Raw genomic sequence first — 24131 nt, forward strand, 5'->3', positions numbered from 1 at the left:
CCATGTCATCCACTTCCCCAAAGGGGAAGCACCAGGCTAAGCTCCAGGCTATAGAAAAAGTACCAAATTAAATTAGGTGTTAATTGTTTTTGTGCTGCTGATGCAAGGTTTGTGCAGGGGTTTTCTGAATCCCTTTTTGCAGGCTCATCTAAATTGTCTTGAGTTCCATTTCAGGTGTTCCAAGTCTTTGATCTGTGCAAAATTTACTGTGTCTACCTCACACAGTATTGCACAATGTCATTTTTCTATGTAAGGTAACTGGTGCAAGTTAGTTATGTGTTATAGATATGTGTTAATTGTTGTATCACACAAATCAAAAATGTTAGTATAGTGACCATTGTTTGTTTCATTATGTAACCAGCATGAGTCAGAATTCCAATGATCCAAAACTAGTTTAAGTAAATAATTAAAATGAAAAGAAACAAACCTCCAACATCTGCCTCAGGGATTACATTATCACAGATACTATGCAAAACATCCTGCATTTTTTCAGCTTTCATTTCATTAAACCTGGGGGTAGAATGAACTAATTTATTTACCATTTACCTTTCTGTGCTGTTTGCTACTCATCACATCTGAGATGCTTCTATCTCTAGAGAGTAAGTTTATTTATCCTCACAGCAATGATACCACAAAAATAGGATTCTACTCAGATTTTCTCAGACTCTTCTGCACTTTACAAGCAGGTTAAGTTTGAAGAAACATGTTTTTTTAGTGGATGGGTAACTGGTTCTGAAAAAAATGGCCTTGATTTTGCTTCTCTGATTTCCAGAGAAGTCAGAAAAATAGGCTAATAAACTCAGAAGCTTTTTGACACTAGGACAATGTTTTTATTTAAATTTCTTATGTAAAGCCGCTTCAATATTTTTAGATTTTGTATAAAATTATTTTATTTTCTGAATTAACTGTAATGTGTTAGTTTCACTAGAGTATTTATAGAGTCTAGTATATATCTAGTAGAGTGCTTCCAAGAATTAGTTGTAATTGACCATATCTCAAAAGACGGTCTTGTGTATTATGAAGCCTTCCATCCACAAATAAGGCCACTGTTGGGATTCACACATGAGGACAACATCATCTCCCCATCATACCATAATAAATATTTACAAGGAAAAGAAAAATTAGAAAATGTGTGTACTTCTAGAAAATCACAGCTGAAAATGAGAAGAGCTGGATTCAGCTTTTCTCTACAGTCTGCTATCAAATTTCTTCTATGTTTGTTAAGAGCAGCTATAGGTCTCCCTGCTAAAACATCTCAGGAATTGTATTTGTAAAAGGACCTGATTACTTTGCTATCTATGGCTAAAAGCAGAACTGATAAAAAACACAAATATGTATAATCTTGGAAATTCCAACTTTTTTAAGGAAAAAAGAGGTTCTGAATCAGAATAGAATCTTGAAAATTATAATTCCATCACAAAGAAACATTATAAAATTGTTATATTCAGAAATATTGAGATATTTTAATTCATGCATATAGTAACATTACCTTTTTATTTTAATTATTAGCCAGTATTTTGGGAATCTGATTTTTCCCTCTTTGGTGCTATTTGGTTTGTTTTCAAGAAGTGTACATACATAGAACGTTTTTTCTCTGAACACAGTACTTAAACAACAGCAGACAGTTTGCTCACGACTCCAAATGTGCCTTTCTTGCGGGTCCTCTACCACAGGGAGCTTTGGTAGTGATAACTTTCCAGATCAGTTTCACATCTGATTCTCTTCTTGTCTGCTGTTTATTTTGCTCCTCTAGTTTTTTTTTCTTTTCTTATTCTAACACACATAGCCCACCCCCACCCCATGTGCTCCCATGTCCCCTTCAGTAGTGCACACAGCCCATCCCCCACTCCCCCCCGGATGAGCTACCTGTGGCCCCATCCCATTCCCTGCCTGAGCCCTGTGGCCACTGATTCTGGCCTTGGGCCCCAAGCCCCACGCACTGTCTGAGCTGGGCAGCAGTCTCAGCCCGAACTCCAGCCCAACTCCCTCACTCCCTGACTGTGGAGGTCTCAATTCCCCTCCCCCCCGCTTACCTATGGGAGCTGCTCTCCAGGCTGCCAGTGTATGTTTGCATGTGCACACATGCACATGGGTCTCCCTGATGATCACTCTCCTCCTGTTCAATGGGTGACTGGTACCCCCTCAGCTGGGGGGAGTTATGTGTGGAAGGGGGATCCCCCACGGATGATCCTGCTGACTGGGGAGATCCCCATGGCTGATTTCACTATGCCCAATCACTGCAGCCACTTCCAGCAGTGGCAGCAGCCACCTCTGGGAATGGCTGCAGCCATTGGCCGGCACTTGTAAAGGGGGCACCAACACTCCCATCTGCCCCTCTTGCCCATCACCTAAGCAGCGAGTGCAGCCAGTCAGAGGGTGTACCCCCTATGAGTTGTCACTGGCCCTACGGCCTTGCAGGCTGGAACTCTAGCCAGTCATGGAAAACAATCATCCTTGACTGCAATGGGCTGCTGAAGAAGACAGTGGAGGGGGACTTTTTCTTTTTTGTATGTGTCTATATGCCACATGCAAAACACATACAGGAGAACGTGACAAGCTCTCTTTAGTTTCTCAATAAGAATTTTATTTGGCTCTCCCTTTAAAGTTTTTCAGTTCCTTCAGTTTCATCCAATGCTTTTCAAGTGCACACAAGTAAGTATTTTTATGATTCAGTTTAGCTACTATAGTTGTCTCTACAAAGGATCAACCTCCATGCTGTCCATCTGCTGTCCATCGTCTGTACACAACCTCTTCTAAAGTTAATGCTACTACACCCTTATGTAGAAACTCATGTGAAAACTGAGGTAGAATAATCAAATCTATTAGTTTTCATGTTGCACATAAGGGAATAATCTCCTGAACCTAAGAGAATGAATAGAGTTGGATGGCTTCCCACTCACAAATTTCTCTCAGCATCAGTTGGGAGAGGAAAAGAAAGAGATGCTGAAAACCAACAGCCAGTTATGGCTCCCAGGTATCTTCCCAGAATCTGGAAGATTTGTGACAGTTTGTGTAGGTTCCACAAAGTCCATCCATCAACTGAGGAAGCCACAGCACTTTGAACTTCAGCCACTTCCCTTTCCTGCCTTCAGCTTGACATCTTCTGTGACATTGAGGTCAGAGAGATATGAGCCCTATTTAGCTTTATGCCTCAGTTTTGATGATAAACCCATTTGTCTCTTCCCTGCTCCCTAGCCTGAGGGAGAAACAGCATGTGCTGACAAAGCCACCCTGACTTCCATATTGCAAGGAACAAACACATACCCTAAACCTGCTTCAAACTGCATAATGTGTACAATCAAACTCTTCTAATCATAGCATTGTACATAGTAGATGGTTGCCTATGAAAATGCATACCTCTCTGAACCACTTAGTCTCCAAGATCCCCTGGCCTACCTTTATCCTGACTTTAGACAAACAAGGCTAAATACCTCTATATTCTATTCTTTGTGTGATATCATCTGACAGATAAACATTAATTTATTATGCCCTAGGTCACATGCAACAATTCTCCTAGAAGTATTCCCAAAAATTCACCAGAAAAAGAATATTTTTGGAAAAGTCTAGCTATGTTCAGGACATCACAAACTAAATCAGTTGTGCTCAACCTTTTGGTCCTATAGCCTGGATGAGTGATGTGGTGCCAGTCCATGTGCTAGATCCGCAAGTTTGGAGCCCAGATCAAACCCCATATGCCTGCACTGCCCTGTATTCCCAGATGCCACTTCATGTTACCTGGATCAGGCCCAGTGCATCAGGATGCCACCTTGCTGTGCCCAGATTGGGCCCTCAGCCTGGATCCTACCTTGCACCACCCAAATCGGGCCCCATGCACCTAGATCCATATTTGCACCACCCAGATAAGGCCCTTCATGCCCCGATCATGCCTTGTGCCCACGCCCAATTCATGCATGTGATCTAGCAGGGCCATGCTACCTTGCATACTGGGCTTTTTCATGGGTTTGGAAATGTGGGAGTAGGGGAGTGGCAATTAATGCTGCCACCACTCCCCCACCGCCAAAGTTCTGAACCCATGGGGAGCCCTGTGGGCCAGATGTCACAGCTCTGTAGGTGAATCTGGCTCACAAGTCAGGGGTTGAATATCCCTGATATAAAAGCTTTAAGTATTTTATCCTAAAATTGGAGAATTTTACCCAATGTAAAAAAAAAACCAAGGCAGTTCTAAGCTGAAAAGGCAAAAAAGTTATCTTGGAACATAGTTGCTGGGAAAAATATATTTTATTAGAGCTGAAAAACACAGAAGATAACTGTTGATTGGTCACCTGAAGGAGACAAGTAGTGTTCAAAGTCTTTTTGTGAAACACTGTAAAATATTTCCTTATCTTAATCCTTTCTAATTATTTGTCAAACTGTTTTGGTCCACTTTCACCTCTCCATTTTTTCATTCTCATTTATTCAAACTGTATGCACTACTACAATAAAAACACCAATTTTCCTGCTTTTTTTAGAGCAAACAATTGATTCAAAGTAACGTAATATAATTTATGCAGCTTCTCACCTCTACGTGTCCAATCCAAAACTGAATGTGCTTGGCAGAATGCCATCTGATGGCTTATGTGGAAATCAACATGTTGGTTGCTTTATTTTCATAAACCATAATCCAGAACTACAGTCAAAATCTTTTCAAGCCCATCACATCATTGAGGTTACTCAGCTACCCTTCTATCATTATTAAGGATTCCTGTACATTAGGTGAGCTGTAATAAATCAGTCCCGTGTCTTTCAAGGCTATGTTGTTCAGTTGTGGATGTCTGAGTTAATTTGTAAATCAAGTGCATACATTCAAGACTATGAAGTCCAAGTAGCATTTTTTAACTTAAGAAAGTTAAAAAAACAGGAAGCATCTCTCATAGGCAAAGGAATGTTTTAGTTGTATTCCACCTACATGGGCAAACCAATTACAATTTTAAAAACAGTTTAAACAATGAGAGTTTTTATATATATAAAAACAATTTACTTCATTATTTTTCCAGTGTTATTTTTGCAACATGGAAAGGGGCCTAAAGCTCATATTAAATTCATAGCTTAGACAGTAATTTATTAATAGTATTTCAATTCCCTATCAATATCAGGGCTCCACTGGGTTGGATGCTGTACAAACATTTTAAGAAACAGACCCTGCTTTTAATAATTTACAATCCATATTGAAATAAATTGTGACAGGCAATAGTAACTGAAAGATGTCAGGAGAAGGACTGGGCATAATAATGGTAACACAAAGATGAGAAGTGCATATTATTTCTGGGCATTTAAGTCAGATTTCTTTTAAAAGTTAAATAAGAAATAATAAAAATAATAGGTCTTTGCGTTATGCCTACTATAGTTACTTCCAGTGAATGCATGTCCAAAATACTTTTATTTGTTGGCAGAGGTGAGCTCGTGTATACTTAAAACACTATGAACACATAGTTCTTATTGCCAAATTAGGGGAGAGATTCTCAGCTGAACACAACTTTGTTTAGCATTAACCTCAGCAATGCAACAATGGCCTCATGTCATCTTTTTATTCTGTGATCTTGATAAAATCTTGAAAATTGGACTTAGTGGTGATTAGAGCAGCCTCAGGTCTTCATGCTTGTAGAGTGTAGGGAGAGTGGTCCCTAAGAGACCATTCTGCAACTAGGGATTCAGCATGGAGGGTGGTAAAGAGCTAGGTACAATAGATGACCACACGTGAAGAAATTTTTTTATAGCTGGTTAAGAGAGCTTTAAGGCTGTTTTACATTACTCTTAATTTAAAAGAATGTTTCACTCCTGCATGAAAATTAATCCCACAATGGCCAAAAAAATGAGTTCCATGTACAGAAAGCTAACATTCACTAGAGAAAATTTCTCAGAGCTAACTCAAGAGAAACATGCCTGAGAAATATATGCACACTTACGTTTACAGACAGGTGGCCTCCCTTTGTTACTCCATAATCCATCTTCTTGACACACTGCTGTTGCTTGTTGACTAGATTCTAGCTTGAAGCCCTCCTTGCATTCATATATCACTCTACTGCCCAAAGAGAATTCATTACCCGTAACTGAACCATTCCCTGGAGATTCTGGAATACCACAGGATACAGCTGAAAAAGTGGGGACAAAAAGTAAAAATCTGGTATCTTCTGGTATTATTTTAAAAAAAAATCACATTTACCCTCAATAATCAGAAACAGTATATGAATAATAATTAGCTTGTATCCCTTTGATTGGTAACTAGTGGAAACAATTTATATTACCTTTATAACATTCTAACGTTTTTCAATGATACTTTAAAATGCATGAGTAAATTAGAAAATACATTTTGTATTAGCAGGCTCTCTCATATATTGGCTCTTATTTAGTGCAATTTCATGACCTCTGCAGCATAAAGCTTAAATTATCAGAAGAAATATATGGCCCAAAGTTTATTTATTGGTCTAAAAGTAATTGCCCAGCAAGTATCCAGTATTATGAGCCCAAAGTAAAAAATATAGGAACATAAGACTGGAAGGGACTATAGTACAGTTTCCTGCTGCACAAGCAAAGAGAATTACATATATATATAGGGTCTGCAGTGGTATCAGTGGTATTTACCTTCTCATGCCCCAAAGCACTCCAAACAAGCTGTGTAAAAAACTAAGGGCTTTGTTACATGGCGAGTTAAGGCAGCTTCTGGAGCACTGAATCCCTGAACTGGCTACATGTTAACAACTTTTGAGTGACTTAAAGCACTCATTATTTGGCTTAACATTACACCACTCCAGGGCAGGTTTATCTCTAATCTGCCTAATTTTGGCCTGTTCCATTAACTTGTGGACACTCTTCATAGATTTCCTGCTCATGTTGAAGTACTCCAGCATCCCAGAACACAGTGGATGAAAAGGGATACTGGGGCACAAAGGGGCCAGGCACAGCACCTTGGCCCCCTGGGGTCATTGTGCCTGGTGGCTGCAATACCTCCCACCATCGCTTGTTCCCACGAGAAGCAGAGTGAGCCAGTCTGAGTAAGGGGGCACTGCCTCCCCAGCACTGCTAACATCAGCTGTTCCAGGACTAGCAGCCGGTGTGAGTAGCAACGGGAGACAACACAGCTGCCAGGCACTCCAGGGCTGTAGCACTCACTGTGGCCAGCAGAAGCAGCAGGTCTGTCCTTTCTCTAGCTCCTAGTCCTGCTCCTGCTCACCAAGCCTCTAGTGGCAAGTTACAGTTAGGGGCAGTCAGAGCAGGTTTTTCACCTGATCTTTGGTACAAATTCAAAAGTCTAAAAACATATAGTGTGCCATAGGAAGAGATTACAAGAGATGCATGGCATTGCCAAATTCCTTGAATACCTGCAATAGTAGCTATAGTGGTCCCAAAAAGTAGGTCATGCCCCATGCTGCAGGAAAAGAAAAAAGACTCCTTTTTAATCTCAACTATTGCTTTTTGACCCTCAATCTGTTAATTCATTTGACCTGCAGCATATGAGCAGAAACACCAGGAACCTGAAATTTTCTCAGGACCACTAAGGACATCAAACCACCCATCTCAACCTATGGCCATCCTTTAATGCTTAAAGAGGAAGGTAAGCTAGACATTCAGGAAAGAAAGCAAAAAACTCTTCCTGAACCCTGCAGTAAAGCATCAGCAGAAGACATGAAACCTGGGTTTAATTGGTTAAAAGTCAGTGAATATTGATCAGCTAGAAACTTCTAATCAGTGCTGCATGAAAACTATTCGCCTCCTTTCTCTGAATTCTTAGCATGTTTGCATCATTCCATTTTTACTATTATTTAATTTGATTAACTTATTTTATTTATTTACTTAACATTATTATTAAATTCACTCTATCAACTCATGTATGTAAAGTTAAGCACATTGTTTAATGCTTTGTTGGTCCACACCAGATTGTTTAGTACCAGGCAGAATAAACCTTATTCCCTATTCACACCTTGAAGAATAATTGCTACAAATAAAAGTGCTTGAGAAATATCTTCAATTTCCTTCTCTGAAAGAGACAATATCCTTCATTAACAATTCTCCTTGAGCTTCCAACCTACTAACACTGTTGTTGTTTCTTTAACCATCCCGCCCCAGACAACTTTATTCAACCTCACAAAATTTAATTTCTTTTCCACCCACTGGTGCAACTACATAAGATGTTTTACTGTGCAGTAGCATAATTTGCTGCACAGTAAGCATGTGCATCTACATGTACACATGCTTACTGTGTAGTAAACCTCACTAATTGTGAGTCAATTTGCTACCTGCAAATGCAAGTAGCAAATTTACTTGCAATTACAGATTCAGCATTAGCGCTCATGTAGATGCCTGACCATGAGCAAATCTTTTCCCCATCAGCCAGCCACCAGAGTGTGAGAAATTGCTCCCTACCCACAGGAGCTGCTTGCTGCCAGGGCAGGCTTTGGGGTGAGGACTATGTTCACCTGCCCTGGCAGCAGGAAGCTCCGAGCCCCCGACTCCAAGATTGCAATTCGGGGAGTAAAGGATGAGAAACTCTTATCTCCCAGCTCCAGTTCTGTGACAGCAGGGCTGGCACTGGGAGGTCCTTACCTCCCAGCACCAGCTCCATGATTGTGGGGCTGCTGCTGGGAAATCCTTATCTCCCAGCCTGAGCTGGTGCTGGGAGCTCCATGCTGGCAGGCCTGGGGAACCTGTTCCACATCCAACTCCATGCTCCCTGGCTCCCCAGCCTGTTCCCCACCCAGCTTTGCACTCATGGAGCTGAGCAAGGAACAGCATCTGCCCTAACAACTGTGGAGGGTGGGGTGAAGGGTGCATGGGTGCGATAAGTCCCATCCCTCTGTCCCAATCTGCCAGTGGGGCAGCTAACAGTGAGCTGAGGGCTGGGGCCAGGAGCTCCCTGCTGCCAGGGGACAGCTGTCTCCTGGACCAGTGCTCCCTGCCAGCCTCTTGGCTGGCACCCAGGGCTCATATTTTTCCATGATTAAAATGAAACACCACTCTCTCTCTCTCTCTATATATATATATATAAATGTGGATTTGGGGTTACTTTTTTAAAACTGAAAATTGGGGATTGATTTTGAGATCAGAGAAAACCAGGATGCCTGCTGATCTGCTGAACATCTCATCCTCCCCCTTTCCTGAAAAAGCAAGAAAGAAATCTGAAGGAATTGAATTTTATTTTCTAGCTTGGTTTTAAAATGGTTAGCAATCTGCAGGGGCTAACTCCTAGACATCTGAATAAATCAGTAAACTGGCAAAGGTGTTATATTTGCCCATGGCACGTAAAAAAAAGTTATGCTTTTACAGTCTTAAAAAATAATGTTTGTTTTAAACAGTTGCTGGGAGCACACAACATTATTTAAATTTAGCCCCTGCTGCTTAGCCATTGTATCTGGCCCCTAGTCTTAATGGCATTTATGCACTATACATTTAATACTGCATAGTGAAATAGTTGTTGCATCCTTGGGATAAGAACCTAGAGTCTCCATCCTTTGACAGTAATGTCTAGCTCACTATGGCTTGTTCTGCTCCTAACCCCATATTTCTTCCTGTCTTGACTGCCCAGTGGGCCAGCTTCAAAAAGACACCTGGAATGTGCTCCAGGAAATTCCCAGCCCAGTCTGGTGGTTAGAGCCCTTTATAAGGAAGGGAGAAAGTGAGCTAAAAACACTTTCTGGGTAGTAATGCTAGAACTGAGCCTTCCACACCCTAGGAAAGTGACCTAATTACTGGATAAAGAAGTGGGTGAGGTTTCCTCCTATGGTGTCAACCATAGGCTACTTACGCTTTTCTCTGACTGAGGTTTCAGGGGCTCACACATCATTACACTTGCAGTTGGGCAATACTATTCCAACCCAGAGTTTATATGGCTATAATACAGCATTTTGAGTGTGTGAGGAAGGGTAGAACAGGACAGCTTCATAGGTACAAATATATTAAACTGTGACTCAAGGCCAAAAATCATACTTGCCCAGCTCTGTAAGTTTGATTTAGGTGCCTAAAAGTGAAACAGGATTTTACCTGAAGTTTTTAGATCCTACATTTCTGTAAACAGTTTTTTAGAGGTCAGTTTTTATGATAAACTGGACTTGAAATAAAAAACTCTTCCCCATTTCTATATTCAGTTGTAAGAAGCAAAGCAAAATTGATATAAGGAAGGAAAGGACGGTCTTTATTTGGAGCCTATTAAATATATATGAAAAAAGAAACACATTTTTAATTCATTTTGTCATTTACCTGCTTCAGTATAAATGATTAATTTCACCATGCATTTTCATGGTACCATAAACATGAAAGCAGAGTTGTTTGCATTATTTCAGAGCTGTCACATTTGATATGTTTAAATTAAACTACAGCATAGTGTTTTGAATATGATTATAATGGGGCAAAATAAGTACTGTGAAGTGATGAATGTGTTTCACTTTGCTCCTTAGTCTATTTCAATTGTGTTTGCTCCCATCTGGAATATGCCAAACTTCACACACAAGTGGAACTAGAAGAATGTGACAAAACAAAACACTTCATTCGCAATATTCACATTGTCTTTTTCTTTTTTACTATCCTACCACCAAATTTTCATGGTGAACACAATTTGACAGCTGGGAAGCCTTTGTCTGTACTCAAAAACTGGTAAAAAGTTGAACTCCCACTGTGTTTTTCTACTTATTAAAAATTGCCATGCTCCCTATTCCCAATTGTTTTGTAATTTTTTTTTCTGTTCACAACAAACTTTGGGCAAAATTTCCTGCGCTCCCAAACAGAAACTCTCTTTCAATTTGTTTCTGCCTTGCGGCAGAGTAGCTAAAGGATTGGCCTGGGATGCAGTGGGTTTCATTTCAATTTCTTCTCAGTGTTTACAGAGGCTCTTTTTCAGCTTTTTCTTCTGGTGCCAAAATCTCAGCCTCTGTTTTAAGAATGGCAAAAATAAGGGCTCAAATTTTAAATCATAGCCAGGCCTAATTCTGTTCTCCTTAAATAAGACGAAAACTGGAGGAACCTCTTTGAATTCAGGAGTTTCTATTGAAGCAGAAATAGAAGCAGAATTTGGTTCTCTGTCACTTAAAAAATGCTTAATTCATTTTATCAGCAAAACAGCTCTGCCAGGGACTTATTGCTTCCACTCTACCAAAGTAACAGTATTAAATAGGCTTCTTAGGCAATCCTCCTTATTGCATGTCATGCTGCAGAATAAAATATGTATAATATTCCATTTTATCTTCACCTTCCCACAAACTACACCAAAACAAATCTGTTGTTATGCCAGTCCTGATAAGCTGCATAGTGTATCACGGCACCCTGATCTTAGCATCTTCATCTGTCACTTCCACTCTTATTATTTCCCTTTACTACTTTTCTTCCACTTAAGCTTCACAGTTAACTACCCACTTTGTTTCCTTTTCCCCTCTCTTATACAGGGATATTGTTGATGATCTTTCTACTCCTTAGGTTCGAAGTTATCACTGCGACAGTTCAAACTACTAATTATAGCTGTACCTCCTGGTGCTGCTCCAGTTATAGTCAGTCCAATTATGTGTTGCTCATGTCTCTCCCAATAATGCTAGTAGTGGAAAAAGGTATTCCTGCTGCTACTGCTGTCCTGATAATACCAGCAGTGTCCAAACAAGATATATCAGCATTATTGGCTTGAATAAAGTAATATTAACAGCAAACACACCTGCATTTTGGAGTAAAGTTTGATTAAAAGAACTAACTAAAATGGTATTTGGTCATTTATCATCTGAGAGAATGTCAATGCTGTTAAAATCTTAAGTTCACTGAAGCGACTCTCAGCTTCCCACATGCTTGATAAAATGGCTAAGAGCAGTCTGAGAAAATTGTCCAATTCAATCAATGGTCCTATATTTCTCAGGTCAAGGATTAGAAGAGACTTACAGCCTCCAGGACAAAGATTCACTTGTACTCATTCATGAACACTTCCAGCTGAGTTATGTGCATTCATACAGTGAATAATGGATTGGTCTTTAAACTTAATTATATCCATTGTTTTGCATTGCAGCAAGATACACTTCCTCCAAACAAAAGATAATCAATGCAAGCTAAAAACCTACTTACTACCTAGAAATGGAAATACAACTTCAATTGTTTAAATATTCATCATCAGAAATATTTTCCTGCTTCTACAGGAGTGCTTTCCCAATTTCCCTCTTCTCATAAGAGACAGAAATTGAGATTTAGTCAAAATATGTTCATAAATACTGTATGAAAATACCTTACATGCAAATGCAGTTATGGTGATATATGCCACAAAGAATATTTAAATAAATAAAACAGGGACAATCATGCAGTCATTTGACTAATATGTCATGTTTTGAAAAAATATTGCAAGAAATTCCTGAAAGCTGAAGTTCCTCCTGATTTAATTAAGTTAAATCAGTGATAAATTTGGTCCAGTACTGTATCTATATTTAGAAATATGGACTTTTTTTTTATTTCTGTGTTCTATGTATGAAAATGAATGTCTTCAAGAAAAAAATAGTTTTCACTATCGCTCGGAAAATATCCCAGCCCTCAATATTTTATTTTCACTCTATTTTAACAAATATTAAAATAAGTGTTTATTTTTTCTGAAATAAAATAATTCCTTGTATGTTTAACTTAAATCCTTGCTATTAAGGTGTCACCAAATATGGCCAGAATCAGTAGCATGTGTTATAATTCAGTGATATTCCTTAAGGGTTCTTATCAAAAGAAGTAGCCTGGATAGAAATCCTTACACTTACATTATTAGAAGCCTATAGAGTTCTATGCACTCAATAATCCAAGCACTTAGGGCTAGATTTGGCCTCCCCAAGGAAAAAAGAATTACTCCCCTGCTCCCCTCAAAATAGCACGAATACCTAAAAGTAGGCATTGCAACACTTACAAGTTAGACATCTGGCCCAAGCAGTAGACTCCAGAACCCTAATAGGGTCCTTAGGTTCCCTAAACAGTGCATAGGGAGAGTTATGAATCCTCAGTAGGATAAATAGTAAATGACAAACCATGGTTTTTGGTTGAATTTAGATCATAACCTTTAAAAAAAATCCTGTGAATGGAAAACAAACCTTTCGGCAACTTTGCGTAATTGATGTTCTTGTCACTTTCACTACTAATAGGTCTGCAAAATCGTCAAATACAGGTTTCCCTCGCTTTATGCAGGTTCTCTATATGCAAATTTGCTCTTATATGATGACCTTGTTTATATCCCAGTTTTGTTATATGCAAGGTAAATTCACTCATGTGATTGGCAGCAGGTAAGTCTCTGTGGGGAGAGGGGAAAGGGCCATGGGAGGGGGGACCCCCACTCACCCCAGCCCCTGGAACCAGGTTCTTCCTGGCACGATGCTGGGCCACAATGTGCTTGGAGTGGGTGGCAGCAGCACTGGGAGAGGGGCTGGAGTGGGGGGTCTATGGTGAATTTTGGGGTGGCTGCAGCCCTCCACATAGCCTCCTTCCCAGCTCTGCCACTTCTCACCCTGGCTGTTGGGCACCGGATGGGGGATATGGCTCCTTTTGCTAAGGGCTGACACTGCAGGCTGAGGCCGGGGGCAATGCTAGGCTCTTCCCAGTAGGGGCTGTGCCTGGCTGCTTTCGGGGCGGGCAGTGTGGTGCTGGGAGGGGGCTACGGGGGGACTTTAGCCACCCTCCTACCCTCCCAGCACTGTCACCACCCCCTGAGTGCAGGGTGGCCCAATCCCCCCACCGAGAAGAGACCGGAGCATCCCCCAGCTCCAGCCCAAAGCAGCAGCCCATAGCAGCCGGAGCCACACCCCCTGTCCCACACCCTGTCCTGGCTCTGCAGCACCTGCCTCTGACCCAGCCCCAGCCCCACTCCCTCCCTCACCACCAGCAGAGGGGGGGGCAGATTGAGGCCCCACTCACTTCAGCCCCTGGGGCTGGGCTCTTCCCAGCAGGGGTGTTGGGCTGTGTTGTGCTCAAGGTGGGTGGTGGTTTCATAGATTTCATATTTCATAGATTTTATAGACATTAGGGCTGGAAGGGACCTCAGAAGATCAAGTCCAGCCCCCTGCCCAAACGGTAGGAAGTCAGCTGGGGTCATAGGATCCTAGCAAGATAAGCATTCAATTTGCTCTTGAAGGTGTTCAAAGTAGGTGCTTGAACCACCTCTGATGGCAGGCTGTTCCAGACCTTGGGGGCTTGGACAGTAAAGAAATTCTTCCTTATATCCAGCCTGAAACGGTCTTGTAGTAGTTTATGACAGTTCAACCTCATCATCCCTTGGGGCGCTCCAGTGAATAAATGTTCCCCCAGATACTGGTGGTCACCCCTGATAAACTTATAAGTGGCCATCAGATCACCCCTGAGACCGTGCTTTTCCAGGCTAAAGAGCCCCATGGTTCTCAGCCTGTCATCGTAAGGTCTGTTTTCCTGACCTCTGATCATGTTCATGACTCTTCTCTGGACTCTTTCAAGCTTCTCCACATCCTTTTTGAATTGTGGAGCCCAAAACTGGATGCAGTACTCCAGCTGCGGCCTCACCAAGGCCGAGTACAAGGGGAGAATGACATCCCGGGATTTGCTTGAGATGTCCCAGGATTTGCTTGAGTGGTGGTGCTGGGGGGGAGACAAGGGGGGCTATAGCAAATTTAGGAATAGCTACAGCCCTCCCATAGCTCCCCTCTCAGGGTTGCCACCGCCCACGCCAAGCGCAGCCCAGCTCAGCCCCCCACTGGGAAGAGCCCTGCACCACGTCGGCCCCTGCAGACTTACCTGCTGCTGATGCAATCAAAATCTTAGAACATATCCTTATTTGTTACCTTGTAAAGTGGGTTCCCTTTATGCAAATTTGAGTTATGAACAGTTTTTTTAGGAACTATCTATTACTTAAAGTGAGGGAATCCTGTATGTCAATTTCACAGAGAAGCTTTAGGAGGCCTCTAGGCTCTGAGACAGCTGACATTTGGACTTTCTCAGGGCCAGAAGCCCCACAGTTTTCAGAGCAGGCAGGCCAGGAATCTATTCAGTATTCATTCAGAATCCTGCCTTGGATTTAGTGAAAGTACATGTGACATAGGGATTCTATATGAAATATCACTTTGCTGGATAAAATATTTTAAATCATTCTGATTCCACCAAACAGCAAAACAGCAAGAATTTTGTAAGAGCACTGAAGTAGCATTTCAACCAAATATCTGTTGATAAAAAAGACAGCAGCAAGCCCGGGGATATGATAACAGTCATCAAATACATGAAGGGTGATTTCAGAAAGGCTGGAAATACACTCTTCTCTGTGGTCACAGGGGATAGTGTTCGAAGCAATAAACTCAGGCTATATCAAAGAAAATTTACGTTGGAGATTAAAAGGAACTTTCTGACTATGAGGGTGTTCAAGCACTGCAACAGGCTAGCTAGAGAAACTGCAAATCTCCATGTTTGGAAATTGTCTACAGCAAGTTGGACAGATGTTTGTTTGGGATAGTTAAGTAAGCAAGAAGAGGAGGTTGCACTAGATGACCTTGTGAGGTCCAGCCCTACTTTCCTATGATGCAATGCTCATAAAACTTTCTTATTGATGTATTTTACCTTTTTTCCCTTGAAATATCAACACAAGCAATAATAATACATATATTTTCTGGATGGGGGAAATATATTATTTAACTCTCCTCATATACCAAAACAGGTGACATATTTTATAAATATTTCACCAGTATTTACTTAGGGTACAGAGAAATCCTAGGAAACCTCAAAAGTGGAAGCTATAAACAAATAAGAAAGTGGATTTATATATGAAGGTTATAATGGAAGTGCTTCAGAAACTTACTGTCATCATTGTTCATTCCAGCTTTTATTATTTTACATTTGTCATGACTCATGATTCTCTGTTACTTCATGAGCTGCATAAATAAGCTATGTCATACAAGTTCTGTATACATATACATATATGTTTAAGAACTTTGTTCCTGTTACATATATACATACATACACACACACATAAATATATATAATTAAAGATATAAAATGGCTTAAAAATGCTCTATGTAGCCACTGAAGGATAACTCTTATTTCACATTATGGGCCTTAATGGTGTATCTGTAGCTGTGGCCCCATCTACACATTATACTTAAGGCATGATTAACCAGTTAATCATGTCTTAAGTGACCACCCATTCAGAAGTTCAATCAATAAATGGTGTGATAAAAAGAGAAATAAGCCACAAGTTATTCCCCAAGTACATGTAATAACTAAGTAGTTGCTTCCTATCATGCCATTAGTTGAACATGTGTCCAGGGGCCTCTGTGGCTGGGAGCCCCATCAGCTGATCATACCTCCCATCTTGGGGTAGGGAGGTGGCTATGTGCACCTCTGAGCCTGGGAGCTCCCAGCTAATGCTGACCACCAGGCATAGGAGCACTTGCCCCCTTGTCTGAGAGCTCCATCAAGTGACAGGGATCCCAGCCATGGATCCCAGCCACTGTTTTACTTCTAGCAGGTATGTGTGTATGGAGGTTTTGCCACAAAAAAACCCAGTATCTCAAACTATGCCTAAGTGCCAAAAACTGCAACTCGATGAAGGCGGCCTTGCATTCAACAGCTCGTTAACTATCTCAACCACACAGTTGGTCCAATAAAAGATATAATCCTAAGAAACCCTTTCCCGATGCATAATTCCTGGACCATCAAAGCTACAACATTACTCTTACATTAACAAAAACTGTAATTACAGATGCACCATTTAGGCATATAAAATGAAATAGCATTTAAGTATACCCCCACTTCTGACCTTGTCCAGTGGAGAATAGCTTTGCTCCAGTCCTCTCTCTTTTCTGTCTAAACCCATCTCCTCTTCCTAGTCTCATCCCAAACTCATATACCATCTCCAAAAATCTAATCTCAATCTTCTTGCATATCCAGTCCTAGCCTCCCAGTCCAAACATCCCATATAAGTCCCAAGTATCCCTTCATCCTGGCTCCCAATCTCAGTTTCCCTCTCCAAAGCACCTTTTGTCTTGGAAATCTCATCTGGTTTCAGTCTTCTTCCTACTCTTGGTCACAGTATCTCCCCAGTCTTTTTTGACTCACTTCCACTACCCTTCCCCTATGGGCTCTCAATCAGTCACTTTGTTCATCCAGCCTCTGTTTTCTCTTGTATTTTTCCCATTCCTTTTCAATGTGCCAGGTTCCAAATTCTAGTCTAGTCTCTTGACATCCCAAGTCTATTTCTTGTCGCTCTGCATTTGAGTTAGAGCATTAACTCCTCCATGATGCCTATGTGCCAACAGGGGATATACAAAGGGCACAAGAGAAATTGTCTTGTACCTCTCAGTTCTTATACCCAGAATGATGTGCTGGAGCTGGCGTATCTTCAGTGTAGAAGGAATATTTAGCTGATAGTGGGCATGTCTACATGAGACACTCCTGAACTTGTGTAATTGTATAATTTCACAAGTAGTGTAAGCATACTGGACATGCCATACATCTAATCCAATCTCATTTAACTTGCTTCTATTTTCTTCTTCAAAGACACTTCACAAAGCCTTTAAACATAAACCCCATCCCCATGCACTACAATCCACCTACAATGGTGTTAACAATATTTACTAAAAACGCACAAAAAAGTAATTGAAAAAATCATACAAAAGTCTTGTAACTCAGAAAAACTGCATTTAACGTCATTATTCAATCACATAAGAACTCCTCTTCCCCTCTCCTGCATTTGCTTATTTATTAAGTTTTGGCAGCAGTACCCATGTCTTCATACATCTCTGGAAGAAATTTAGGATATTATTGAAGGAGTACATAATAAATATTAATAATCCATCAGAGAGTATGACTAACACCTGAAATCAAAATAACAAAATAATTAAAATAATTAAAATTATTACATTCAAATATCAGTTCTAGACAAAATATTATACAATAATACAAATAATCAGAACACAATATTCCAAGTAAAAACAATTTTTTTTTTTTTTTTGGAATAAAATATTGCACTGAGCTGAGAACTTTCTGGAATTTAGCATTCAAACAAGTATTGAAGACTTATTTTCCATTTGGTATATAAAAATGCTTCATTACACCCTTGATTTTGTAAGTCCTTGGACTTCTCACACTTAGCCATGTGGTAATCATGCATGAATAAATCCATTAGGTTCAATGCGACTGCTGACACACACATGTAAACAGTAACGAGACCTTATTTTGTAAAAGGCTTTTGTGGGTTTTTTTTAGATAAATTATGGATTCAACAGTAACACAATATCTTACCTTGGCAGATTGGGGCAGGAGAATCCCATTGGTACATGCCATTTTGACGTCGTCTACATGTTGCATTAGTATGGCCAATCATTCTATATCCAGGTTTGCAATAAAAGTGCACTTTACTTCTATTTGGGCCTCCTGTTTTGTTTACAATCCCACCATTCTTCAAGACAGAGTTTAAGCTGCAATAGGGAGCTATATACCCAAAAATACAATAATATCAATATATAAGGCATTTAATGCAAGTATAATAATCCCACTTATAGCAGTAATAAACCATGTTTATGCAGTTTAAAATTCTTTGAAATATCTAAAATTACTGTCAGAACTGTTCATTACAAAACACATATATTATGTGGAAATAACATGAGGTGGAGGACTGCTATTCATATCTCATTCACTAAGAATTATTTGAGATGATAAATCATAGAAGGGATGTAACTGAACAATATTGCTGACATATGTAGTTGCTTCAGCACTCAGATACTTCACATTTAGTTATCTGTCTCATAGATTAGATTCATTTAAAGATATCAAATATAGTTACTTGAGCTACATATCATGCACACTACATTATTTGCTTTAGTTAATTACTATTTAAGAATTTCCAAGTACTTAAAAGTCTGAAATCATGTAATTAAACATTTCCCAAAAGACATGGAAAAAAATCACGTAACGTAAAAGACAAATTTGGAATTATCATATATATGGTGTTTTGGATTCCGGTTAATAATCAATGTTAATATTTCATTACACTTGAACTAGACACTTTAGAGAAATGTCTTCATACAATGATATTATATAGTAATATAAAGAAAATGTTCATTTGACGGTTATACTTTCAGAGACATTAAACATTGGGGAAAAAAAATAAAACCTAAACCCTGATATTGTGTGCCTGTGAAAATAGTGGCTGAATGCATGATCTAGAATAAAATACAATGCATGCTTTTTTTAATTATGAATCTTAACCTTCAATGCCCTTATTATTCTTGTCCTGGACCTGGAGTAAGTAGAGACTGCCAAAATTGTCAAAATACAACATACTGTGATGTGCTTTAATAAGAAGAATAAAAATCAACTAGACAGAGAATTTCATTTCAGACTGTGACCTAAAGAAAAAAAGAGAACTTACTGTAAGTCTCTAGAAGTCAAAGGGTAATACATTATTAACCTACTTGGCCATTTTGCCTTCTGAAAATAATAATTTAATAAATGTCTTTTGCATATTTTGTTATGGATTCCAATAACTGTATATGCATGAATGGAAGCCAAATAATTGGTAAGACACCTAGGATTTGATTATTCGGAGTATTTCGCAGTAGCTGTTTTTTAATATTTAACGCACAGCTGCCATTGATTTAATATATAACTAAGAATGCTTGCCACTTCTGCAAATTTGTTTGAAGAGTATCAACCCACTTTTCAATACGGCATTTTCTGACTTTTGTGTGAATGACAATTTTAGCAATATTATTTTGATATTGGGCAGCAAGCTCAAAGAGGAGAATGAGACTATGAGTGGTCCAGTAAAGATTGTGTAACAAGAATGGACACTAGAAGAGCCCCGTTAGACAGAAAACTGTACTGACTTAGTGACTAGCCTAACTGAACCAGTACAAAAATCCAATACAAAGAACAGATTGCACGTGGACTGGTAAGGTTGGAGATGATGGGAGAGCAGGCCAAACATGGCAGGAATCAAACACAAGGGTCTGCATCTATTAAAACATACTTATTTCTAGAGTCTAGAATGGAATACAAAATTCTAGTATTCCCATTGCCTTGCTGCCAGTAAATATCTGTGAAACCTACTGGACATGTTAGAGTCCCATACCTGCTCTACTATGATTGATACTCAAAATGACAGGCTATTGCTACCATCATTAACTCCATGACTTCATGTGGCAGAAGGCTTTGGGGTGGATCAAACTTTCCAGCCTTGCTGCCTGCACCATGTGGGTGCCAGTTTGGTTCTAAATGGTAGAATTTGTTTTATAAGCTTTCATTAAAAAAAGGGGGGGAAAAAACCTAAGAAATTAAATGCAAAATAACCAAGTTAAAGAAATATTTAACATTGCATTATCAAACCCTCAGAAGTAAGGAAATACAGGAATTAAATATGCTGGTACAACTTTCATTTGTCTTGCATTTCCATGTGTATGTAATTTAACTACATGATTGCATAGTACATATTCCACTGAATGCTTGATCCATCTATTGCACTAGAGGGGTGGTGTTCCCGTAATGAGCAGGTATTCAATATTTTGTATTATCCTAATTGTTTAAGGTATGCCCCTAAACCTTATTTACTACACTCTTCAAACACTGTTATAAAGATGGAATAATTAATTTGCTTGTAAGATTTTCTGTGGCATCCGTCTGGTTCCCAAATATTACTTATCTTCACAACATCACTGAAAGGTAAGGAGGTGTTATCATGCACAAGGAATAGCTATTAAGGCCAAAAGTGTCTGCTAATTTTGCTGAGACACCCAAGACTTTATTTTTCTGAATGCATTATATTACACAGCATTTTAATTTTTAAGGTGTAGCTGCCATTGACTTTAGATGCAACTAGGAGTGCTTGCCACTTCTGCAAATTTGATTACAGGGTGTCAAGTCAACTACCCACACTTTAAATCTGGCATTTTCTACCTTTTGAATGAGTGACTTTACAATTTTAGCAATATTATTTTAATATAACTTTTCTGTATTTCTGACTTAACATTAGAATACACACTTGGTTGCAGGCCCAGCTCAGACCTACTTCTACAGACATGTTTAGATGCCCTGTTACCTCAGGCACACCAAACAGAGTGGCACAAAATTCATAGGAAAAGATGGTATGTCAGCCATAAAAATGTTTTGAGCCTGAGCCTGCAGTCCTCATCCAGCCTAAAGTCCATCTGAAGTCAATGTGAGTTTTGCCTAAGTGAGAACTGTAGATGTACTGTAGTATTAAATATATTCTTTTTAATTAAACAGTTGGAATATTTATTAATTTATTCCACATTTTGTGGGAAGGAGGACAAGCTGGGTCATGTTTTGCAGCTAAATGCCTTAGAATAACAATATAGTTATTTTGACATTGTGATAAAGCTTGCTGAAAGCTATAACTTTTGATGAGTGTTTTTTGCATGTGTGGCCCTGCTGACCCCGATTACTAAGTGGGCTTGGCAGCCAGTGACCTAACTACTAAGGCTGAGCAAAACAGCACTGTTTCATTTCGACTTCCGTTTTGCTGTTTCAACAGGACAGTGTTTTGTTTTGAGTTTCATTTTGAAGCACTGTTCCATTTTGTTTTGTCAAAACTGCTTTGCTGTTTTGACACTATTTCGACGTTTCAGCCATAGGTTATAATGGGGAAGCATGAAACTGTCTATAACTTTGTCATTTTTTGGCAGCTTTGGAATTAAAACAGCCGGGATGCAGTGCCTGGTGGCAGTAGCTTGCCCCAGCCAGGAACATTAATCCCCTGAAAATTCTCCATTTGACTCTGAAGTTCCCTCACTACAGAGATCACCTGGCTAAGGAGAGCATTACCAGTGCTGAGGGTCTCAGTGACCTCAAGGAAGGGCTTGAGAACCACCAGGATCTGGGAGATGGTATCCCACTCAGCTCTGTTAAGGGACACGCGGACCCCAATCCCCCCAACCAGTGCCATCTCATGGATGGCCTTCTGTAGCTTCACCAGCCTCTTGAGCATCAAGTATGTGGAGTTCCACTGGGTCTCCATATCCTGCATGATTTTGTGCTGCAGGATGCTCAGCTTTGCCTGTTTGTCCCGCAGTATCTTGCAAGTTGGCATCACGGACTGCCTTGACCATTTTGGCCCCAATGTCGGTGACCATGAACCTGTGGGTGAGCTCACCCTGCCCAACAAGCCACTCCTGCACCAAGTGGTTCATAGTCTCCATGATCTCTGTTGCCATGCGGGGCTCATCCACCAGGTTGGATTGAAGGAGAGCCCACCAACAGCCTGACTGGTTGCACCAATGCCCTGTGAGGGAGAGGCAGGCACAATCTCCACCCCAGTTGCTCCAGAGGTCCAAGGCAAAGTGTAAGGCCACCTGCAGACCTGCCTTGTGCAGCTCCTCCCTCAAGTACTCTCTGGTTCTGAGGTCTTGCCAGAATCTCTGTTCCTGGCTCCTAGTTCCTACTTTCTAGTCTAATATTTTGTCTCCTTAGCCCCATCCTTTATCTATGTTTAGTTCTTGGGTTCTAGTTCCTGGTATTGACAACCACCAGCTCCTTGCTCATGACTCTAGCTAAGCTTCCTATTTCCTGGCTGCTGGCTCAGGGCTCCAATACAAACCTCAGCTTTTAGCTTTTGCCCAGGTGGCTTCTGGTCCCAGTCTAGATCCTACCTCTGGCTTCTGAATTTGTCTAATCCTAATTCCCTAGTTTATGATTCTCTAGTGCCAAGACCCAAATGCCAACATCCAGGTTATACCCCTGTATCTACTCTATACAGTTTAGTAATCATCATGAGATGTTTCTATTAAACCAACTCCCATAATGGTTAAAGTGAAGAATATTCAATATCTTGCAAGATCAGGCACTAACACAGCAAATAAGGAAGCAAGTACAAAGCCATAATTTAAAAATGTCTAAAAGTCTGAGGGTGAACAAATGCATAGGAAATGTCAGTCTCAAAAGCTGCAACCTCTATCAACTGAGCTCTATTTCTCTGCTTCATTGGGAATCTGGATAGAAAGCTTATAATGTATTCCAGACTTGCTCCTAGGACTACAGAGATAAAATACTTTCCCCCTTCCCATCTGGCTTCTGAGAGAGGATCTGCACTGTTACTGTGAGAGGATTAGCAGATATTGGTGCAGTGGTTCAGGAGTGCTTTTTCTCTAGGAACAACAAACCTTCAATCCATAAAAATGAAGTTCAAGCTGGCCATTCCACTGACCTGAACTCGTGTTACATTTATAGATTTAATTCACTTTTCTGAGTGACATATCAGCAAAGTTCTTTCAAGGCCTCCTAAGTATTAATGTTTTCTGCAAGGTAACACATTTGTACAGCTTCAGCTCACTTATATTTACAATGTCCACTTGTCATTTGTGACTAAAGACCAACCAGGGTAATGACTGCTTGGCTAAATCACACTTCAATGCTATAAGACACATCACCAGTCAACTGACATGTGAACAGCAGTGGCACGGATATAGACAAAACGCACTCTCTTGCTGAAGCATGTAAAACATTTAGGCTGAGATTTTCAGTGCTGCCTAAAGGGTTCTGGATGTCCAATTCTCAATTAAAATGAATTGAAAATAGATGTCCAAATCCCTCAGGAGCATTGTAAATCTAAGTCTTGAGTTAATAATATGACAATAACTTGCACAAAGAACTTATGTCAAAAAGGGAGACATTTTTCTAATAGTTTCTTGATCAATTTAATATTAGTTCAATAACTGATGCCAAGAAGAGGCTTATAATTAATGATTTCTCCCTTGTTCCACCTTCCAAATTTTAAATGAAAAACCTGTGGCCTTTGCTTAATATATTTATCCTTAAAACACCACTGTGAGGTAGGGAAATGAAGATATCCCCATTTTTTAGGGGAAATTAGACACAAAAAGACAGGGCCAGCCCACATTTTGGGGGGCCCTCTGCAAGCTACAGTTTTGGGGCCCCCCGATCAATCAAAAAATCAAAATTGTGGTTAATTGTGGTATAAACTTACTGAAATAAAGTAGTCAGAGCCAGGCTGCACACACATGGGCTGCGCTGCAGGGAGCATGGGGTGGGGGCACCATGTGTTGGGGACGCCTGGGTTCCCTCCCGGGGGCCAGGGCCAAGGCCAGGGCCAGAGCAAGAGTGGGAGCAGAGCCAGGAATTCCTGCCCCCTCAGCCAGGAAGGGGCTCCTTGCTTCCATCCTTTAACAGGGCATAGTGGCAGGGGATGAACAAGGCACAGCCGCTTGGCTGTGGGGCCCACC

The 24131-nt window shown here is 40.3% G+C and overlaps 1 protein-coding gene across 1 annotated transcript in view; it reads right to left on the bottom strand.

The window, feature by feature from the left end:
- The window catches only part of CSMD1 (CUB and Sushi multiple domains 1), a 1867828-nt gene that overhangs the window by 147790 nt on the left and 1695907 nt on the right, over positions 1-24131 (bottom strand). Inside the window, exons 49-50 of the mRNA XM_019538151.1 lie at positions 18178-18366; positions 5904-6089 (exon numbers count right to left, since the gene is read on the bottom strand). Of these exons, the coding sequence (XP_019393696.1) occupies positions 5904-6089; positions 18178-18366 (375 nt within the window). The remainder of the gene's footprint in view (positions 1-5903; positions 6090-18177; positions 18367-24131) is intronic.

The sequence above is a fragment of the Crocodylus porosus genome, unplaced genomic scaffold, assembly GCF_001723895.1.
Source record: "Crocodylus porosus isolate Cpor-Errol unplaced genomic scaffold, CroPor_comp1, whole genome shotgun sequence".
Classification (NCBI taxonomy): domain Eukaryota; kingdom Metazoa; phylum Chordata; order Crocodylia; family Crocodylidae; genus Crocodylus; species Crocodylus porosus.